Source organism: Nannobrachium achirus (assembly GCF_963921795.1).
Source record: "Nannobrachium achirus genome assembly, chromosome: 14".
NCBI lineage: Eukaryota > Metazoa > Chordata > Actinopteri > Myctophiformes > Myctophidae > Nannobrachium > Nannobrachium achirus.
The window spans coordinates 5,176,869-5,197,298 of NC_137821.1; the positions used below are offsets into that span (position 1 = coordinate 5,176,869).

The following is a 20,430-nucleotide window of genomic DNA, read 5'->3' on the forward strand; positions in this document are numbered from 1 at the left end:
TGATTTGCACTGTACTTGATGAGTTCTTTTTCCATTTACGACCAACTCTCTTCATCAAAAATAGCAGATCTACAAGCTCACAACGTGCCACGTTATTTTTGGTAAATCTTACCCCCAGAATACTTGAATTGTCAATACATAACTTGACCTTTCACCCTTTACTTAGTAAGTCTGCTCTTTTTCCCATACCAATCGTCTTTCCCAAAGCCGATGTACAAGCTCATAACGCCTCGATTGAACTGTTATGATCCTATAAACTTTATAGGATAAACTTTAGAGTTATAAAACTAGTATAAAATATTCATAAATAGTGCACTGTAAAATCCCCAGTTCTTCATTTAACTCTGAGTGAAACCAAATGGTACAACTCTGTAAGCAAATGGACACTTACGGTCTGAGAGCGGAGGCCTACACATGGAACCAAACGGACCCTTACGGGTCTGTAACTCCAGAGTGTAGATGTAACAAGGTTGGTTTTGCAGTAATCAACAGCTGATGGGGAAATTGGCCTGCACCTGGGGAAATTGGGTGTGGCCTTTAAAAGGCAGGCTGCAGTGCAGAGCAGAGAGGGGACAGAATGGAGTAGGGAGACAGAGGAGGAAGACCTGGCTGGGGGAAGGAGAGCCACCACAGGCGGGGACTGAAGCTCTGGGCCGAAAGGAAGGGACACCCAGGGCAAACGGCTGCTAGGCTCCCTGGGGGGGTGTGCTCTGTCCGCTCATGACAGGATCCGTCCGTGGGGGGGCTGAGGCAGGACGCCAGTGAGGAGGAGAACGACCGAACGCCACACGCCATGCAACCGGAGAGACCAGAGCCAGAACCAAGTTGAAACACTGAAAAACGTCCTGAAATGTCCAGCCGAACAGCGGTGCGGAGGAAGACAGCAGCCGCGCTGGACAGACGGCAGTGGTGGTGCCGTCTCCCCGTGACCAGGGTGAAAGAGGGGAAGCCACTCAATGCAACAGAGGGGCCAAGTCACGACTTGCCCCTCTCCGAGCTAAGTATCCCTCTTTGTCACCTGATGCGTGTGGTGTCTTATTGGATGTTTTTAGCCTTTTATTCGTTTTTATATGACTAGATGCACAGCCCCACTTTCTGAGAACTGACATTTTACACCTACCTTGAGTTAAGCCAATAGATGATTTAATTGACCACCAGCTCTCATTTGGCCTTATTAGCAGTGCATGATTTGTATTTTAAATTTACCACTTCAGTTCTTGTTTTGTGTGCAGTGACTTTTATGCATGTTTTAGACTGTTGGCCATTTTGTGGGCGGTGTCATTGATTTTATTGTTTCTGGCCCCAAGGAGACTATGGACCTCGTTTTGGAGGAAAAGGAGGAATTTACTGTGAAACATGGACTGATGGACTGAAGTGCCCCTAAAGGACCCTGGGGACTATGGATGGGATATGGGACTGTTTGGGCTGATTATTGTATTCCAAATTTGTGCATTTCTTATGTAATAAATCTGTTGTATTTTTTAACCCTTGGTGTGTTATTTTAACTCTGCTCAACCCTGGTTTTAAAGAACCTGTTTGCCTTTGTAAATTATTGAGTTTTTAAGTGAGTTCCTGGGCTCATAGCCTCCAGGTGGCGTTGTCGGAACTGGGCATTTTATACTTTTTAACCTCGCCACATATACTAAATGGACCCTTACATAAAGGAGTGTGGATCACTAGCATGCTTTAAAATTGCCCTGAAAGACCACTTACAGGAAGCAGCCGTTCGCAACTGGTAAAAAAAAAAACTAACCTAGCCCAACCCTACCCTCCCCTGCCCCTTCTTTGTATATACTTACTGTTTGTTTAGACTTACTATTTTCTTTTTTTTTTGTTCTCTCATTTTATTTTATTTACATATCTACTGCATAGTACTGTGTTCTATTCGTCTGTCATTCAATGTTATATGAGATACTTTAATGGTTTCCTGTGGAAATAAGCTTAGTCTTTTCATGGATCTCCTTTTAGTAGACCTTGTACCAGTGAACTGTACCGTCATGAAACTGTACCTTTTCCTATGCAAACTTCTAATAAAGTCTTCAATCAAAATCAATCAATACAGGTCTGTAACTCTGAGTGTACAAATGGAACCAAATGGACCCTTACAGGTCTGTAACTCCCAGAGTGAACACATTTGTGGGTTAAATTGAACCCTGATGACTTTACATTCTATGGAGGAGGAGCATTACTCTGGTCAAAGGTCACCGTCACTAGACTGGCTTTTGTTTTCCCCTTCTGATTAAACGTCCGTTGCATGTTCAGTTGCATGCAAAATGTCTTCAGTGATGGTTGATAACTGACAGCAGGCATGAGCACACACGTTACGGTCTCTTTTTGTAAGTTACTTTATGTATATATACTTATATATTATTCGCCCCCTCTATTGATGCACCTTTCTTTATTGGTACTGTACTGCTCTTTTTTTTTCTTTTACTCTTATCTATCTTTTGTCTTACTTCTCTGTAACTTTGTAAATACTGTATACTGCTATGCTACAACTGGACAACTGAATTTCCCCCTTGGGATAATAAAGGTATCTATCTACATCAGAGGGGGCTTGAGCCCCTGCCCTTTTATCAGTCTGTAAAAAGTGCCCTCTTCAGTCTGTGAATGCAGTTTTTGAGCGGTGGTCACAACGCTCCTATACGTGGCCGTGTGTGTGGGTATGTCTGTCTCCGTCCGTGTCTGTCAGTCTGTCTGTAGCCTGCAGTAACCTTTTCTGACCACACATGTTAAGGGAGGGGCGCTGTTGTTCAGGCCAGGCCAGACCAGGCACACACACACACGCACACACACACACACACACACACACACACACACACACACACACACAGGGGGGGGGGGGGGAAACCACCGCTCAGTTCACACGGGTGTGATTTTTACTATGGTGGAAGAAACGCAAATTATGCTTAGTTCAGTGTGGTATCAAGTGCTCAAGTACAGTATCAAGCTGTCCTCACAACACATTGCAGTGCGACGTGTTGTGAGCTTGGAGGTCGGCTATTTTCAATATTTTTACCAAAGGGCCTTTTCAGTAATTTCAGCCCCCTGCCTCTCTAACATTCTCTGCACGTCCCTGACTGACAGGGAAGACACACTAAAAAAGCTATTAATGTATGAAACATTTAAGCGCAGAGAAAGCAGTAGCAGGAAACGGATGTGAGCTTATTCTGAGACATACGGGTGTGAACTGTGAAGTCTAGCTCTTTAGGACACCACGCAAGTCACGCCTCTAGAAGTGTGAAAATATGCTTCTTTCGATAGACTTGTTTAAGTGTTTAACATTCTGAAGTTGTGAATCCTCCACGTTTCTAAAACAGAATGCACACTTTTCCTTGCCTGGGAGGGACCGGCTCTATAGCTGTTGTAATGCTCACCCTGGTATATCTGTGCAGAATCTGGAGAGAGGGAGTGCACAGTCAGAAACTTCACACCAACGTTGAGGTATTTCATTATTCTCCACAAAAATGGGACAAACTTTCAGGACTCTGAAACTGGTTCGACTGGCCACAACAAGCCATGTTATGTGTTTACCACAGACAAACAAAATGACTGGACAATAATATGACCAGAAACACATAAAGAGATAGCCCTGAATGACCATAGGTCTGTAACTCTGAGAGTGTACAAATGGAACCACACCCTTACAGGTCCATTTGGTTGGTCAGAGGTCAGAGTTAAGGCCTCTCCATACTTCGACCGAAATGTTCGGTGAGTTGTGTTTTCCGACGTGCAAATTTCCGAACTCTCGTTCGGTCCAATGCTTTTCAGAAGTCCCGAGGGATATAATTTTATGGTAGAAAAGGACCTTTTGACCGAAAACGGCGGTTTCGGTCGAAGTATGGAAGGGCCTTTAAGGTGGTCCTGGCAAATAAAATGCTTGAGAACCTCTCTTTTACTATAGTGGACTCCTAATGTGCCATAGTGTCGCGGACCCCTGCTCCATAGAGCACTCTGTATCCAAATAATTACAAATTACAAAATTCCTTCTTAACAACTGTACTTAATCACTCATAAACTGTGTTAAATGGTAAATTTGTATAGCACCTTTATCCAAGGCACTTTATGGCGTTATACATTCACCCATTCACACACATTCATTACATTCACCCATTCACCGATGGCAGAGGAAAGCATGCAAGGCACCAACCTGCTCACCGGGAGCAGTTAGGGGTTCAGAGTCTTGCTCAAGGACTCTTCCACACTAACTCTGGGGGAGCCCGGGATCGAACCTTCGGGAATGCTCTGTGTTCTATAAGACGGCAACTCTACCCCTGAGCCACTGCTACTGTTCCTTTATGAACAACATGAGCAGGCCCAACCAGATAATGTTCCTAAACATGTCCGGTCTTGCTTACCGCTATATGACTTAACTCATATATCATAAGATCACGTGACATGGCTTGTTCAAAGCTACATAATAAAGCTGCGGTTGGGCAGAAATCTTGTATCTCCACGTTTCAAATTTTTATGTTATTTCTTAGTTTTAACCAAATTGATGGCGGGTTTACATTTCAAAACATCCCCATTCCGAAACCAGGTTAGCATTCACCAGCACCGGCAGGTTAGCACTCCACCCGGTTAGCATTCACCAGTAGCATTAGTTTTACTGAGGTCAGGGTTAGGTTTAGGCCGGGAACACATTTTAGTGTATGGGAGGGGCTTACAGTACATGTACAGTATGTAGCAACATATTTGTTTTTGTAGGCTAATTTCTGATTTAGGCCTAAAATAGGTTAGGCCTAAATGGGTTAAGGTTAGGTTGTGCGATGTCTAACCTTATAAATTAAATCTCTGCTTTCGAATCTCTGTTTTTGTTATGCAACACTGACTGTCGCACTAATTAAAGTGGGGAAAATAGACGATCTACACAACTCACAACGTGTCGCGATGCAACGCGTCGTGTGCTTGTAGATCGGCAAATCTTTGCTACTTTGGTTTTAGAAATATTATGTTCTGAAGTGTCATAAGTTCGAGTTCCCATTAGTCCGAGGCTGGTGAATGCTAACCTGCCTAACCCTAACCCTACTCGGACTAAGGGACCTTGGATGTGTGTGTGTGTGTGTGTGTGTGTGTGTGTGTGTGTGTGTGTGTGTGTGTGTGTGTGCATGCGTGCGTGCGTGCGTGCGTGTGTGTGTGTGTTTAATAAACTCAATGCCATGTCACTCTGCCTTGGTGTCATCTTAATATTAACTTGATGCTTGATGATGAGTCATTCAACTCGATGACAAGACACCACTTTTGATCACGTGCATTTTCTTCACGTGCGTTTTCATTCAACTGAATGACAAGTCACCATCTTTTCATGTGCAATCATCATGTGCTGTTCTCACATGTCTTTCACATTTTATATATTTTTGGGGGGGATTTTGGGGACAACTATGCATGTACCAGTTGTGAACTTGTGTTGCTGGTAGTTGTGTCCCTATAACAAATCATTTTGGGTGGGGGCCCGCAGGCCAAATCTATATCATTTTGACCTTTTCGGGGATCCTAAATGGCATGAAAACAGTTTGAGGACCATTACTGAATCAGAAAACATTTGTATAATGGTCGTGTATATAGACAGTGGTATGTCACATACTTTTAAAGCAATCCGCAGGAACCCATCATCAAATGAAAAACAGCAATGCATTTGTGTTTCTGTCCGGAAACGATTGGGCGAGATTTATTATAATCAGATTATTTGTGGTGCTTTTAGTTTACTGGAGTATTTCCACTTCTTGATACTTTACACTTCTACTCCACAAATCTACAAATAATGTTAGGTTTATTTTTATTTTCTTTTGCAAAACATACTTGTAAATCTATGAGCTTACACAATGTGAACACTGTGACTGTGAGAGGAAATGGGGCATTCTGCATAATATAATGAGTAGTCTACTTAGTTTATTTTGATGCACCGATACTTTTACTCAAGTTACATTTTATATACGGGACCTTTTACTTGAAACTAGTAGGCCTATTTATAGGCCTAAAGTGTGGTATTATAACAATCTGAGCAAGCTACAGTTGAGAGAAGAGATATGAGGGCATATATACAATCAGTCAGTCACACAAACACACGCACACGCACACGCACAAACACACACACACACACACACACACACACACACACACACACACACACACACACACACACACGCGCGCGCGCACGCACGCACGCACGCACACACACGTGACGTGATGATGGTAACCAGTGGAGGAACCTGTAAGCTCACATCCCCATCGCTGTCACGAGACCTGGGTCAGGGTGGAATGACAAGAAGAATAGTTGTGGTTTGTGAGAAATAAACAATAATGTGTCCTATATCTGACTCACTTGCGCCCCCTGTTGTCTGAACTGAACTGAGGTCCACTCACTGTACCAAGACATCAGAGACACATTAGCTACTTTAGTACTTTCCCACCACAATCGAGTTTGAAAACATGACCAATGATTAAAATATAAAATAAAAAAAACTCCCATATCTGCTATGGTCAGCAGCAAGATGTGTGAGCTGCTGTTATAGGAGGATTGATTGATAAGATTGAAGAAGATTGAAGACTTTATTAGAAGTTTGCATAGGAAAAGGTACAGTTTCATGACGGTACAGTTCACTGGTACAAGGTCTACTAAAAGGAGATCCATGAAAAGACTAAGCTTATTTCCACAGGAAACCATTAAAGTATCTCATATAACATTGAATGACAGACGAATAGAACACAGTACTATGCAGTAGATAAAGAAAATAAAATGAAAACAACAAAAGAAAAAAGAAAAGGAGAAGGATATCAAATGGAACACAACCACCTTAAAGACTACTAATCATTGTTGTGTATAGCCTAATATAGGCTATTGCTGCACTGTCTGCATGTTTGATTGATTGAAGACTTTATTAGAAGTTTGCATAGGAAAAGGTACAGTTTCATGACGGTACAGTTCACTGGTACAAGGTCTACTAAAAGGAGATCCATGAAAAGACTAAGCTTATTTCCACTGGAAACCATTGAAGTATCTCATATAACATTGAATGACAGACAAATAGAACACAGTACTATGCAGTAGATATGTAAAGATATGTAAATAGGCCTACATGAAAACGGTTTCACCCCTTTCAACTGTAGCCTACATATTTATTTTTGGCAAAATTGTTTTGCCCTGTGAATTGAATGAATGAATGAATGAATGAATGCATATGCATGATTGTCTCAAACACACTGATACACATTATATCCAATGTAATATTTTATAGCACATATAGTCTACAACATTGTATTAGTTATATGGATCAAGTTTAGTTTAGTTTTAGTTGTGTTAATTTATTGTGTTTATTATTTCCTCTTCGGTTCTTTATTTATCACAGTGCAGTGCAGTGTCCCTTTATTATGTTCTGCTAGCGCCTTCTGCACCAATCCGGGCGCAGAGGCTACACTGAAAGCCGTTGACCTATTGAATTATGTGTCAGTGGCCGAATAATCCATGTAAAGCCCTGAGTGTACAAATGGAACCAAATTGATCCTTTCTGGTCCATTCGGTCCCGTTGCACACCCAGAGTCAAATTAACACGTAGCATATTAATAACGGTGTAATTTATCACAAGTCAAGTCCCGGAATTCTCCAGGTCACCCGTTCCGCCGTGACGCGCCAGGCCCGCCCCGCCCCCAACGGGAAGAGGAAACGGACGCGTTGCCATATAGGGTCAACGCCGCGCATGCGCGCGGGCCTAGGTTTTTGTTTGAAGTGAAGCAAAGCAGCGAGCAGCAGAAACACAGAAACTCAGCGTCTTCCACTTTATAGCAGGGTTTTAATTAAAACACTTTGTTAATTAGACTGTAATTAAGCTCCTCTCTCCATGCTGGGTCACCACCACCATCACCATGACAACAGGACGCAGCAGCAGCTGCTGAGCTACGTGCACGACTACCTGGAGTGCGTGGAGAGCCTGCCTCTGGACATACAGAGAAATGTCTCTTTACTGAGGGAGATAGACTCTAAATACCAAGGTATTACTGTTTAATATGTCTTAACATGTTCAATATGTTTAATATGCATGTGTAGGAGAGTCTGCCTCTGGACATACAGAGAAATTTGTCTTTACTGAGGGAGATAGACTCTAAATACCAAGGTATTTCTGTTTAATATGTTTACTATGTTAATATGCATGTATTAGTAGCATATAGTAGTGTTAGTAGTCTGTCTCTGGACATACAGAGAAATGTGTCCCTTCTGAGGGAGATAGACTCTAAATACCAAGGTATTCATGTTCAATATGTTTAATGTGCATGTGTAGAATATAGGTCTAATAGTAGGAGAGTCTGCCTCTGGACATACAGAGAAATGTGTCTTTACTGAGGGAGATAGACTCTAAATACCAAGGTAAACAACATTATTATAGTTTAATATGTTTACTATGCATGTGTAGAATTAGCTCCTTTCGTTCCTGTATTTACCTTTTTTTATATTTTTATATTTTATATTCCGACGTCAAAATATAAAAAGAGGTGATTTTGGGGTCCTGAGAGGGGCTAGTGTAGAATATAGGTCTAATAGTAGGAGAGTCTGCCTCTGGACATACAGAGAAATGTGTCCCTTCTGAGGGAGATAGACTCTAAATACCAAGGTATTCATGTTTAATATGTTTACTATGTTTAATATGCATACAAGAATATAGTAGACCCGGTCTACTATACAGAGAAATGTGTCCCTTCTGAGGGAGATAGGCTCTAAATACCAAGGTATTCATGTCTAATATGTTTAATATGTTTAATATGCATGTGTAGAATAGTAGCCTAGCTGTGTTTGGTAGCTGTGTCAGTGTATGTGGGTCTCTGTCTCTGGACATACAGAGACATGTGTCTTTACTGAGGGAGATGGACTCTAAATACCAAGGTATTAAACATTATATATAGTTTAATTTGTTTACTATGCATGTGTAGAATATAGTAGCCTAGCTGTGTTTGGTATCTCTCTCTCTCTCTCTGTGTGTGTGTGTGTGTGTGTGTGTGTGTGTGTGTGTGTGTGTGTGTGTGTGTGTGTGTGTGTGTGTGTGTGTGTGTGTGTGTGTGTGTGTGTGTGTGTGTGTGTGTGTGTGTGAAGTGTAGTTTCTGTATCTGGACATACAAATAAATGTGTCTCTACTGAGGGAGAATGACTCCAAATACCACGGTATTAAACATTATAGAGTTATGTTTAATATGCATGTACAGTGTAGAATAGTAGCCGAGCTGTGTTTGGTAGCTCTGTGTGTGGACATACAAAGACATGTGTCCCTTCTGAGGGAGATAAGACTCCAAATACCAAGATATTAAACATTATATTGTTTAATATGTATAATATGCATGTGTAGAATAGTATTCTGTGTTTGGTATCTCTGTGTGTGGACACACCATGAAATGTTTCCCTGCTGAGAGAGAGAGACTCTAAATACCAAGGTAAACAACGAATGTCATTAGGGTTAATTCATTCTATTTAGCCCACATGCATGTGTTGAATATAGTAGCTTAGCTGTTGTAGTAGTTAGTGGTTTAGTCTCTAGTGTAGTCTATCCTGTCTCATACAAAGAATGTGTCCCTTATGAGAGATATAGACTCTAAATACCAAGGTAAACAAGTGAATTAATTATATTTAATGAATATAAGTACACATGCATGTGTAGAATAGTAGCCTAGCTGTGTTTGGTGTCTCTGTGTGTGGACATACAGAGGAAATGTCTCTACTGAGGGAGATATAAATACCAAGGTAAACAACATGATTAGAGTTGATTCATTCTATTTACATGCACTTGATAGAATAGTAGCCTAGGCTATCCTGTCCCTTACAAAGAAATATGTCCATGCTGAGAGATTGACTCTAAATATCAAGGTAAACAACGTCATTAGAGTTAATTCATTCTATGTAATGTAAAGCACACATGCATGCATGTGTAGAATAGTAGGACCTGGACCTGGATTTATGTGCCTCTGTGGCACATTTATGGGGCGGCATAGCTCAGGGGTAGAGAAACCGTTATTAGAGCACAAAGGGTTCCCGAAGGGTTCCTAGTTCGAATCCGGGCTCCCCCTGAGTAATGTCGAAGAGTCCTTGAGCAAGACTCTGAATCCCTAGTTGCTCCCGGTGAGTAGGTTGGTGCCTTGCATGGTTTCCTCCGCCACCGGTGTATGAATGTGTGTGTGAATGGGTGAATGTAATGCGCAATCTATGTAAAGCGCCTTGGATGAAAGCGCTATATAAATGCACCATTAACCATTTTACATTTTGTTCTCTTTTGCTCAGTATTCTAGCTGTGTTTGGTAGATCTGAGTTAGTCGAAAGTCGAAGTTAAGAAAAATAAACTGTTCTATTGTGAATATAGCAGATCTACATGCGAGGCGTTGTGAGCATGTAGATCGGCTATTTTCACAATTTCTGCTTCTATATATTTGACAATTTGGACAATGTTTAATTTGTCATTTTAGGGGTATTAAAAAGTCCTTAAATTGGCACTTTAGAAGTGTGAAGATACCCTCTATATCTACTTAAACCTTATGTTGGTTTGTTTACAGTTGAGTGAGAAAACAATGTTTCACATTAAGTTAATCATCTGGGGACCCCCCCAAATAATTGGGGGGTCGTGTTCTAGAGCATACATGGGCAACTGGCGGCCCGGGGGCCACATGCGTCCCCCACCTTCACTGAATGCGGCCCACAGGCTGATATCAGAATAGTGATATATTATCGATTTCAGCTGTTCCAATTCCAAACGTGCAAACATGACCGATTTAATTACTTCAGTCTGTATTAGTAGCTTAATGACAAGTATTAAAATATAGTATTTTTTATGTCGAATGTATTCATATTTAAGTTCATAAAGTTAACATAAGTATGACTAAATGCATTTGAAATGAAAATGTAACTTTTTCAGATTCCAATTCCAATAGCAAAACGTTTTTCAGGATTCTAATTCAAAATTGCAAAAATAGCAGATCTACAAGCTCAAAACGTGTCGCAGTGCGACGTGTTTTGAACTTGTAGATCGGCTATTTTTGCTACTTTTGTAGAACATGAATGTAGAAAGTAAAAAAGTTCAAATACGAGATAACTGCCCGATAGTATATGCAATGTGGCCCTCTGGAGTGAAAGTGGAAATATAGTGGCCCTCTCAATCATCACAGTTGCCCACCCCTGATCTAGAGGTTCTGAAGGAGGTGGATGAGGTGTTTGTGCGCTACCAGGTTGAACACTGTGTGTGTGTGTGTGTGTGTGTCTCTTCCAGAGGTACTGAAGGAGGTGGATGAGGTGTTTGTGGTACCAGGTTAAACAGTGTGTGTGTGTGTGTGTGTGTGTGTGTGTCTCTTCCAGAGGTCCTGAAGGAGGTAGATGAGGTGTTTGTGGTACCAGGTTAAACAGTGTGTGTGTGTGTCTCTTCCAGAGGTCCTGAAGGAGGTGGATGAGGTGTTTGTGGTACCAGGTTAAACAGTGTGTGTGTGTGTGTGTGTGTCTCTTCCAGAGGTCCTGAAGGAGGTAGATGAGGTGTTTGTGGTACCAGGCTGAACAGTGTGTGTGTGTTTCTTCCAGAGGTTCTGAAGGAGGTAGATGAGGTGTTTGTCCGCTACCAGGTTAAACAGTGTGTGTGTGTCTCTTCCAGAGGTCCTGAAGGAGGTGGATGAGGTGTTTGTGTGGTACTGAACAGTCTGTCTCTTCCAGAGGTCCTGAAGGAGGTGGATGAGGTGTTTGTCCGCTACCAGGCAGAGCAGGATGCGTCTCAGAGGAAGCGTCTGCAGCTGCAGCTGCAGCGGGCTCTCATCGCCAGCCAGGAGCTGGGAGACGAGAAGATTGGCGTGGTGACGCACATGACGGAGCTGGTGGAGAACCGCTCGCGCCAGATGGACTCCCACTCACTGGGCCTCCAGGTAAGACCCGTCGTCACCGTTAAGCAATATTGCACGAGAGGGTGTGGGTTAGGGATGGGACGATAAGCGATATAATCGTTTATCGTGATCAAAAAACACTCACAATAATTGTATCGTGGAGATTTAATTTATTCGTCATATCGTCCTCCGTCATGCACTGGGATCAATTCAGCTTTTATTTGCTGAGCTGCAGATCCGGTACCACTTAAACCCTCTATAATTGGCCAAAGTTACTTATAATATACATACTTGATACAGTCTTTTTTAACACTATCAAATGGCTTTGCCCAAAAACTGCCGATCTACAAGGTCACAACGCGTCGCATTGCAACACGTTGTGACCTTGTAGATCTGCTATTTTTTGACAAAAATGTTCCGCTCCACGATGATTGGATTTTGATTATCACGACAATATTGTAAATCGCGATTTCTTTTGTCACAATACTCATGATATGAATTTTACGTGATTATTGGACCTCCTGCGTTGCCGCTGCGGGCTTGTGCCCGCAAAGATTCATTTGTACACATTTTCACACTTTTTTACACTTTCAAATTGTAAAATAATTAAGGCCCCCTCCACCTGGGGCCCTGGTAACTCACCTAACCCTGCACCCTAAAGCCCGTATCAGAGTGTACGGTGGAGAGCTATCCACCGGTGGAAAGCTCTCCACCTCAAGTCAGAAAATAAGTGCAGGACATCATAGTACGCCACGGTCGAGTCCTATTCACCGTGACTGACTAGTCTAGATTGACCAATCAGTGAACGAGGTGTAGAGCCTGTCTGACTGATAGTAAAAACAGAGAGATGCGTTGGAACTCGCGGTGGAAAGCTCTCCACCGCGAGGAATGATGTAACGTTGTAGTTTCATGACTCAAAAAGACTCGAAAAGACTACACCGCGGTGTAAAGCCTTCCACCGCCCAGGCGACTATGATGTCGGCTTAACCCTGCACCTTAATGTTCCTACGTTCAGATTATCGGACAACAGTCTTGAGGTCTGGAATAGAATTAAATATCTTGGTGCCTGGTGGTCACTTAATTACTGATCAAATGACTGATGATGAATCATATTTACAGACTGTGTTGAAAGTTGTATGCTCAGGCTAACACTATTGCTCGGAAGTTCAGTCATTGTTCTACTAATGTGAAAGTGTCATTGTTTAAGACACTTTATACTGCTCATCTGTGGTCTTCTTATAAGAAATCTAGTATGCAAAGGTTGCAAGTTGCATATAATGATGCAATGAGAATACTCCTTAGAAAACCCAGAGGGGGCAGTGCTGGTCTGATTTTTGTCACTGCTCGAGTGAGGACTTTTAAAGCACTTTGCATGTTCAAGTTCATGCAATGGCTGGATGCCTCTGCTAACAGCATCATTGTGTAGCTCTACAGCCCCATAATGAGCAGTTCAAGATATGCATCCAGACTAAGGGTGCACTGGCTAAAGTGCTTGTGTGTGTTGCCTGTGGGTTAATTTTACATTTCTTATATTGATTTTTAATGTCTGTTGTGTTTCTTTCTTGTATTTTGGACCTGAGTCTGCTAATAAAGATTGAATTGAATTGAATATTTTAGATTGTAATTAGAGAAAAGAAGAGATGAGTGTTAAAATATTTTCATTTACTGCTTTCTATTGTTTTAGCCGTTTTAGTATTTTGATTTCAGTGGGTGGGGGCATGCGTACAACTGGCTAAATATGTCTTTCTAGACACAACAAGCTGGTGATGTATTTGTTACTATTTACACCAGCCCCCATAAGTCACATCTGCCCATAAAAGATTGTGGTGCACCTTGGGAATGGGCTTAGACATATTTAGCCACTTGCATGCAAATCAAAATGGTTAAAATCGCTAAAACAATAGAAAGCAGTAAATGAAAGCATTTTAACACTCATCTTTTCTTTTCTCTAATGACTATCTAAAATATGAATCCTTGTTGTAAAAAAATAAAAGTTGTCCAAAGTTGCTCACTTGCCCAAAGTTCATGCAAAAAGTAAACTGTCCATTATCAAATGATAGTTAAAATGAATTAGAGGGTTTATGCACCCTAAAGTAACGATTCCTCTAAAATGACTAACATGATGTAACATCCTCTTAAATGACAACTTAAATAATTGGTTAAATTGTGAAATATTAGAGGCAGAAATTGTGAAAATAGCCGATTTGCAAGGCGTTGTGAGCATGTAGATCTGCTATTTTCACGATATAAACGTGCTATACAAAATGTAATGCCTCAACTCTTATTGCTCGTCAGGGTGTGGGGGTCCCCAGTTCAAATATGATTATTTGGGGGGGTGGCTGAAAAGGTTGAGAACCACTGAGCTAGTGTAGTGTAGCTGTTGTATAGTCTGGGATCACTTCACTTTTTGGGCTAGTTACCGGTCTGGAGCGGAAACCATAACACGTCATATTGTAGTCCTCAAAGACTACAATTTGGCCGGAACTATCCACCGGAAACAGTTTTAACCCAAAATAATTCCTGTGCGCTCAAGGACATACTTTTAGGGCCTACCTAATAAACTCCTTGATGCGTAGTAGTTTTGCTTTTGAAAAAAAAAGTTTGGTATATGCATCTTTTAGTCCAACTCGTAGCGACTGGAAAGACTACACTAGGCTACTGGAGCATTTTAATAGGGATTGGGGAAACAAACGGAGGGAACCAAATCAAAGCGACGCCGCTTCTTCTAGTGGTTTCCGTGTTGGGCGGAAACCAAACGGCCTGTTGTGAACGAACACCAGGCTTTCCCCCAGAAAGCCTGGTAGGCGAGGTTAGCTGTTGTATAATAACGATTTGTGTCCCTGTACCTCCAGGAGCCCGGCCTGGCGGGTGGTGACACCCCGGACCGCCCCACCTCCACGGCCACGGATCGCCGCTCCGCCTCCAGCTCCTCCCTCCTGCTCCCGGAGACCCCGGGGTCCAATGAGACGCAGCGCTCCTCGGCCCGCCGTCCGCGGCGCCAGCAGCGCGCCAGCGACAGCAGAGACTCCGCCTCCTCCTCTTCCCTCGCCCTGGCTCCGCCCAGCGGCGGCTCGCTGGCGGCCGACGACCCCGGAGGCTCCGGAGGGGACCACCTGCTGGGCACGTCCGGTAAGACTGTCAGAAATGGTTACGTAATCGCCCTGATCGCAATTATCTTTTTGCTTGATCGTCACAGTCGTTTCCATGTTGAGAAATGTTCCTAGATTTTCAGATATTAAAAGCAGTGCTTCTCAAACCGTGGGTCAGGGTCCCCAAATTATTTTGGGGCGTCCCCAGATGATTAACTTAATGTGCAGTGTTTTCTCACTCTACAGTAAACAAACCAACATAAAGTTTAAGTGTATAGAGGGTATCTGCACATTTCTAAAGTGACAATTTAAGGAAGTTTTTTAATACCTCTAAAATGACAAATTAATCATTGGCCAAATTGTCACATATTAGAGACAGAAATTGTGAAAATAGCCGATCGATCTACATGCTTACAACGCAACGCAAGGATTCAAATTCAAAAAGCAACGTGAAGCGTTGTGAGCATGTAGATCGGCTATTTTCACAATAGAATCGTGTTATGCAAAATGTAATGCCTCAACTCTGAAAAATGTTCATAGATTTTCAGATATTAAAAGAATTGCAGAAATAGCGGATCTACAAGCTTAAAAGCACCACAAATATCCCCAAAAATACATTTTGCAGAAAAAGCTAAACATTTTAAATAGCAGAAATGGCAGATATACAAGCTTGTAAGCTTGTAGATCACTTATTGCTGAGCGCAATTGTTTGAAATAATGGCAATCGTTTGAAATATTCGTTTTGCATACCGTAATTGCTGGACTATAAGCCGCACCTGAATATAAGCCGCACCAGCTAAATTTAGAACAAAAAACAAATGTTTACATATATAAGCCGCACCTGACTATAAGCCGCAGGTGTCCCTCCTGCTTCCCGCTAGAGCGCCCCTGGTGGCCGTTAGCTGTATAAATCTATATATAAATCCTTGTTAAAGACCATTGTAAAACTAACTACCTGGCTGTTAGCTGTAAAAGTCTTTATATAAGCCGCACCGTTGTATAAGCCGCAGGGTTCAAAACATAGGAAAAAAGACGCGGCTTATAGTCCGGCAATTACGGGTAATTGTTTTAGTTTCATAGATTTTCTATCTTTAATTTTCAAAAGCAGAATATGGCAGATATTCAAGCTTACGGTCACTTTGTGATGCGCTGTGAGCTTGTAGATCTCCCATTGTAGAGCTGCCATCTGCCACAGAAATGGCAGTTTCTTGTTGACTAAAGTTACTTGTAAGATTGTAGATCTGCCATTTTTGCTATTCTAGTATAAAATGATAAAACATTGTCCGTAATCAAAGCTTTTAAATGTAAAAAACACAAATAAATCATTAATCGCAATGATTTAGCATGACAATTAAACTATGGGGAAGGAGCTTGTTATTTTTTATTGATAATGATCACCTTATCAATCCTGCTTATTGAGCCAGGCTTTTATCCAGCCCACTATTGAGCGCTTTCTAATATTTCGTGGAAAGACATGAGACGACAAAATCTGAACAGAATCTTTTTAATTGTCCAGTTGTTGTGACTGTGAGTTTGTGGCTGACCACCATCTATTTAGATCACAATTGACAAAAGTAAAACATATTTTGCCTATCATGAAAACAACCATTCATTAATGTGCAATGAGTGTTAAATGGATTTGTATTAGGAGTAGTTCTGTAATAATTTCTCGATCGTCTCTTGATTGTTTAAACATGATGTCATGGGACGCTATATGTGCTCAATAGGCTTGATAAGCCCAACGCTTATTGATACCGGGTACTCAAGATACATTTGTTATAGTGGTGGACGATATGGTGATAAATATCGTTGAGACGATACAATGTCTCCACGATATGCCTTTTCAGAGATATCGTATGTATCGTGATACAATGAGGGAGCCTTATAAAAAAAATCCTGTTGCATTGATAATACAGAGATTCATAGCAGAATTCATTTAAACCTGCATTTTGGTCTAAATCAGTGGTTTTCAAACTCTAAAATGTCAAGGTATCCCCTTAACCCTGACAGTATACAATTGAAACATTTGGTTTCATTTGTATACTGTCAGAGTTACATACTTGTAAGGGTCAAATTTAGACCTCCCAAAAGGAACCCAGAGAGTCCCTGGACTGGACCCCACATTGAGGACCACTGGTCTAAATGGTCTGTTACAATTTTTTCTTTTAGTTTTTGTTACCTTGTAGGTGGTTGTAATGTTAAGTAACTTGAAAAATAACCATAAAAAACAACATGAAAAAGAATCGCGATAAGATCATGTATTGTGATACAGCTTGGGAAAATATCGCGACATCGTATTTTTCCATATCGCCCACCCCTAATTTGTTATCGAGTGTGTAACAGGCTCTTGTTTCGAGCGCCATCCCCACAATTAAATCATCAACTTAAACATTTTATCTCGTTAACAGCCCTAGCGTCCTCCTCCTCCGTCGCCGCGGCCGGTGGCTCCTCCTCCTCCTCGCAGCCCCGCAGCGAGCAGCAGAAGAAATCCCGGTCGGCCAAGAAGAAGAAGCGCAAGTCTGCCAAGCAGGAGCGTGACGACGCCGCCTCGCCGCCCGCCGACCTGGCCGTGGACCCCAACGAGCCCACCTACTGCCTCTGCCAGCAGGTGTCCTACGGCGAGATGATCGGCTGCGACAACGAGCAGTGTCCCATCGAGTGGTTCCACTTCTCCTGCGTGGCGCTCACCTACAAGCCCAAGGGAAAGTGGTTCTGCCCCAAGTGCCGCGGCGACAACGAGAAGACCATGGACAAGGGCCTGGACAAGAGCCGCAAGGAGCGCAGGTCCAGGTAGTCTTAGCCAGCGCTACGCGCTGCGCTGTGCTGGGTTGGTTCGGTCGGGTCGCTCCCCTTGGTCGAGTTATAGGTCTTGGTATTTAATTTCTTTGTCCCATTTAGGCTTATAATTATTTTATGCTTTAACTATTGACAAATAGCAGATCTACAAGCTCACAGTGCCACGCTGTGAGCTTGTATATCTGCTATTTTTGAAAAATCGTCAGACATCGTCTTTGAATATTTTTGACTGACCCCGATTCTATAAATGTCTTCTAAATCCTTCTTCTAAATCAGTGGTTCTCAAACTTTGTCATGTCAAGGACCCCCACAATTACATTTATTTGGCCGCAGACCCCCATCTCAAAATGTTATTCCAGGGACTATCCAGATGCAAATATTTGACTTGCAAATGTTCGCTTCTAAAAAGATATATATTCAAAGACTTGCAAAAAAGAAAAATCTAGATTTTTCAAAAATAGCAGATCTACTGTAGATCTGCTATTTTTCAATGGTTAAAGCATTAAATAATTCTAGGCCTAAACGGGTTAACCCGGACACGCTGAAATTGGTGACTTGTTGAATCATGCATCACTGGGGATAGACTTACCGTATATAGCCGTTAAAATAACGAACATCTAGTCTAAGCTTAGACGTCTAAAAAACCTTTGATTTCTAGACGTTGATTACACCGATTTAAGACTAATAGCCGAATGTTGCTCACTGGGCTTTTACCCAGACATGCCGAAAATGGTGACTTGTTGAATCATGTGAGGCTAAAGCCTCTATCAGAGTCCAAGGTGAAGAGCTATCCACTGCAAATTTTAGGTGGAAAGCTTTTCACCTCAAGTCAGAAAATAAGTGAAGGCCATCATAGTCAGTCACGGTGAAGTCCTATTCACCGTGACTGACTGGTCTAGATCGACCAATCAGTGAACAGGGTGAAGAGCCTATCTGTCTGAAAGTAAAAACAGCGAGTAATGGCGTAACGTTGTAGTTGTATGACTCAAAAAGACTACACCGCGGTGGATAGCTCTTCACCGCGGTACCGACTCTGATAGGGGCTTAAGAGATGCCAGTGCGGAATATCCTTCTGGTCTGAGTAGAATGGTGATGCAGCGCCCACTCAGCTTGGGAGCTTGACGAGCTCTGGCCAAAATGTGTTAGATTCTTTTATATGTTTTCCGATATTGTACTAAATACTTTCATTTTGGTGTTGTGAAATTAAAATAATCAAAGAATTGTCCACACTTAAACAACACTGCCTACTAAAGTACAAAATATCGGCCATTTATTATCGGGAATAAATTAAGTTAGATATTTCTTTGGTATTTTAATTTCGCTACACTTAAACAACACCGCCTTATTATGAGCGCCACCTAACCCTGCTCTAATAGATAAACTTGGACCTAATTTAAGTACAAATATCGGACAACAGAAGGAAATTCCATATTCGCACCAAGGAATGTTTGGCCCCTTATGGGTCCATTTGGTTCCAATTACACAGCTAGAGTTAAATTTAACAGTAAGGATTATACTGTGTAATGGGAGTCACAGAATTCACCAGGTCACCTGTTTCGACCGAGCAGCCCCGATGACTGAGTTATTGGTCTTGAAATGTTTTAATCGGATGCACCGAAAGTGGTGACTCGTTGAATTATGTGTCACTGCAGGGGACTAAGGAATCCTAGTATGCATTTATAACTATGTGAGTGCACAATGCACATGGAACCAAATGGGATGCTTAATGCTTCCACTTGGTTTCATTTGCACACTCAAGACTTAAAAATAAAGACTCAGGATTTTACCGTATATAATCGGGAGTCACAGAATTTGCCGGGTCACCCGTTTTGACGTAACAATCGGATCAAGCAGCCCTGGATCAAGTCACCCAGTCGTTATAAAAACAGTGGTGGAGATGTGAAAGCACAATTTGAACGTTAAACTGGTAGCAGTGCTTAATGTGAATAAATGGACTTGTGATTTAACTGGTGCTCTGACATCACTGTATATAATAGTACTACTGTTAATTATAGCTGTTTTTTTTTTTTACGCTCAGGCTATGTTCACATATTCAGTTTGGAATCGGATTGATTTGAATTCTTTTTCAATACTTATACTGTGGACAGTCGGTCTTAAAAGGGGATATTTCACCCTCAATATGACTTTTTCCTGTCGATCACTCACCTGCATGGAGACCTGAATTCATGGATATTATTATTATTCTTTTGTTTGTTTTTGACTTTTTGACTAATAAGAAAGGGTCCTTTTCCACCGGCAAAGAAGCGGTTCTGGTTCTTTCTCCCGCCTATGGGATGAACCAGAGGTGAGCTTTTCTACCGAGAACCGAGTTGGTTCTGAACCGTAAAAGTTGGTTCTGAACAGGAACCACAAAATCCTTGGTTCCTCTGGTTCAATCATGGTTCAATCTGGTGGAAACGCAAGCCGGTTCACAAGAACAAACCAAGGTTCCAAGAAAGTTGAACCGGCACTGGTTCTGGAACCGGTTCTTTGCCGGTGAAAAAGGCCCCAAAACTGTGTCTCCATAGGGAACAACGTAGACTCTTTGGGGCCTTTTCCACCAAAAGAGCCTTGGTTCCAGAACCAGTGCCGGTTCAACTTTCTTGGGAACCTTGGTTCGTTCTTGCAGACCGGCTAGCGTTTCCACCAGACTGAACCAGAGCCATATTTGTCCCCCAGTTCAGATGGTGGTTCACTGGAAAAACCAAGGATTTTG

The 20,430-nt window shown here is 42.0% G+C and overlaps 1 protein-coding gene across 1 annotated transcript; it reads left to right on the forward strand.

Moving 5' to 3' along the window:
* Positions 1-7,835: 7,835 nt before the first annotated feature.
* On the forward strand, positions 7,836-17,762 carry ing2 (inhibitor of growth family, member 2; the record flags this gene model as incomplete). Its single annotated transcript, XM_080742326.1, has 4 exons — positions 7,836-7,986; positions 11,666-11,871; positions 14,682-14,958; positions 17,327-17,762. 4 exons carry the CDS (start codon positions 7,836-7,838, stop codon positions 17,710-17,712), a joined length of 1,020 nt encoding a protein of 339 aa, XP_080598452.1. The 3' UTR covers positions 17,713-17,762.
* Between the last annotated feature and the right edge of the window lie 2,668 nt (positions 17,763-20,430).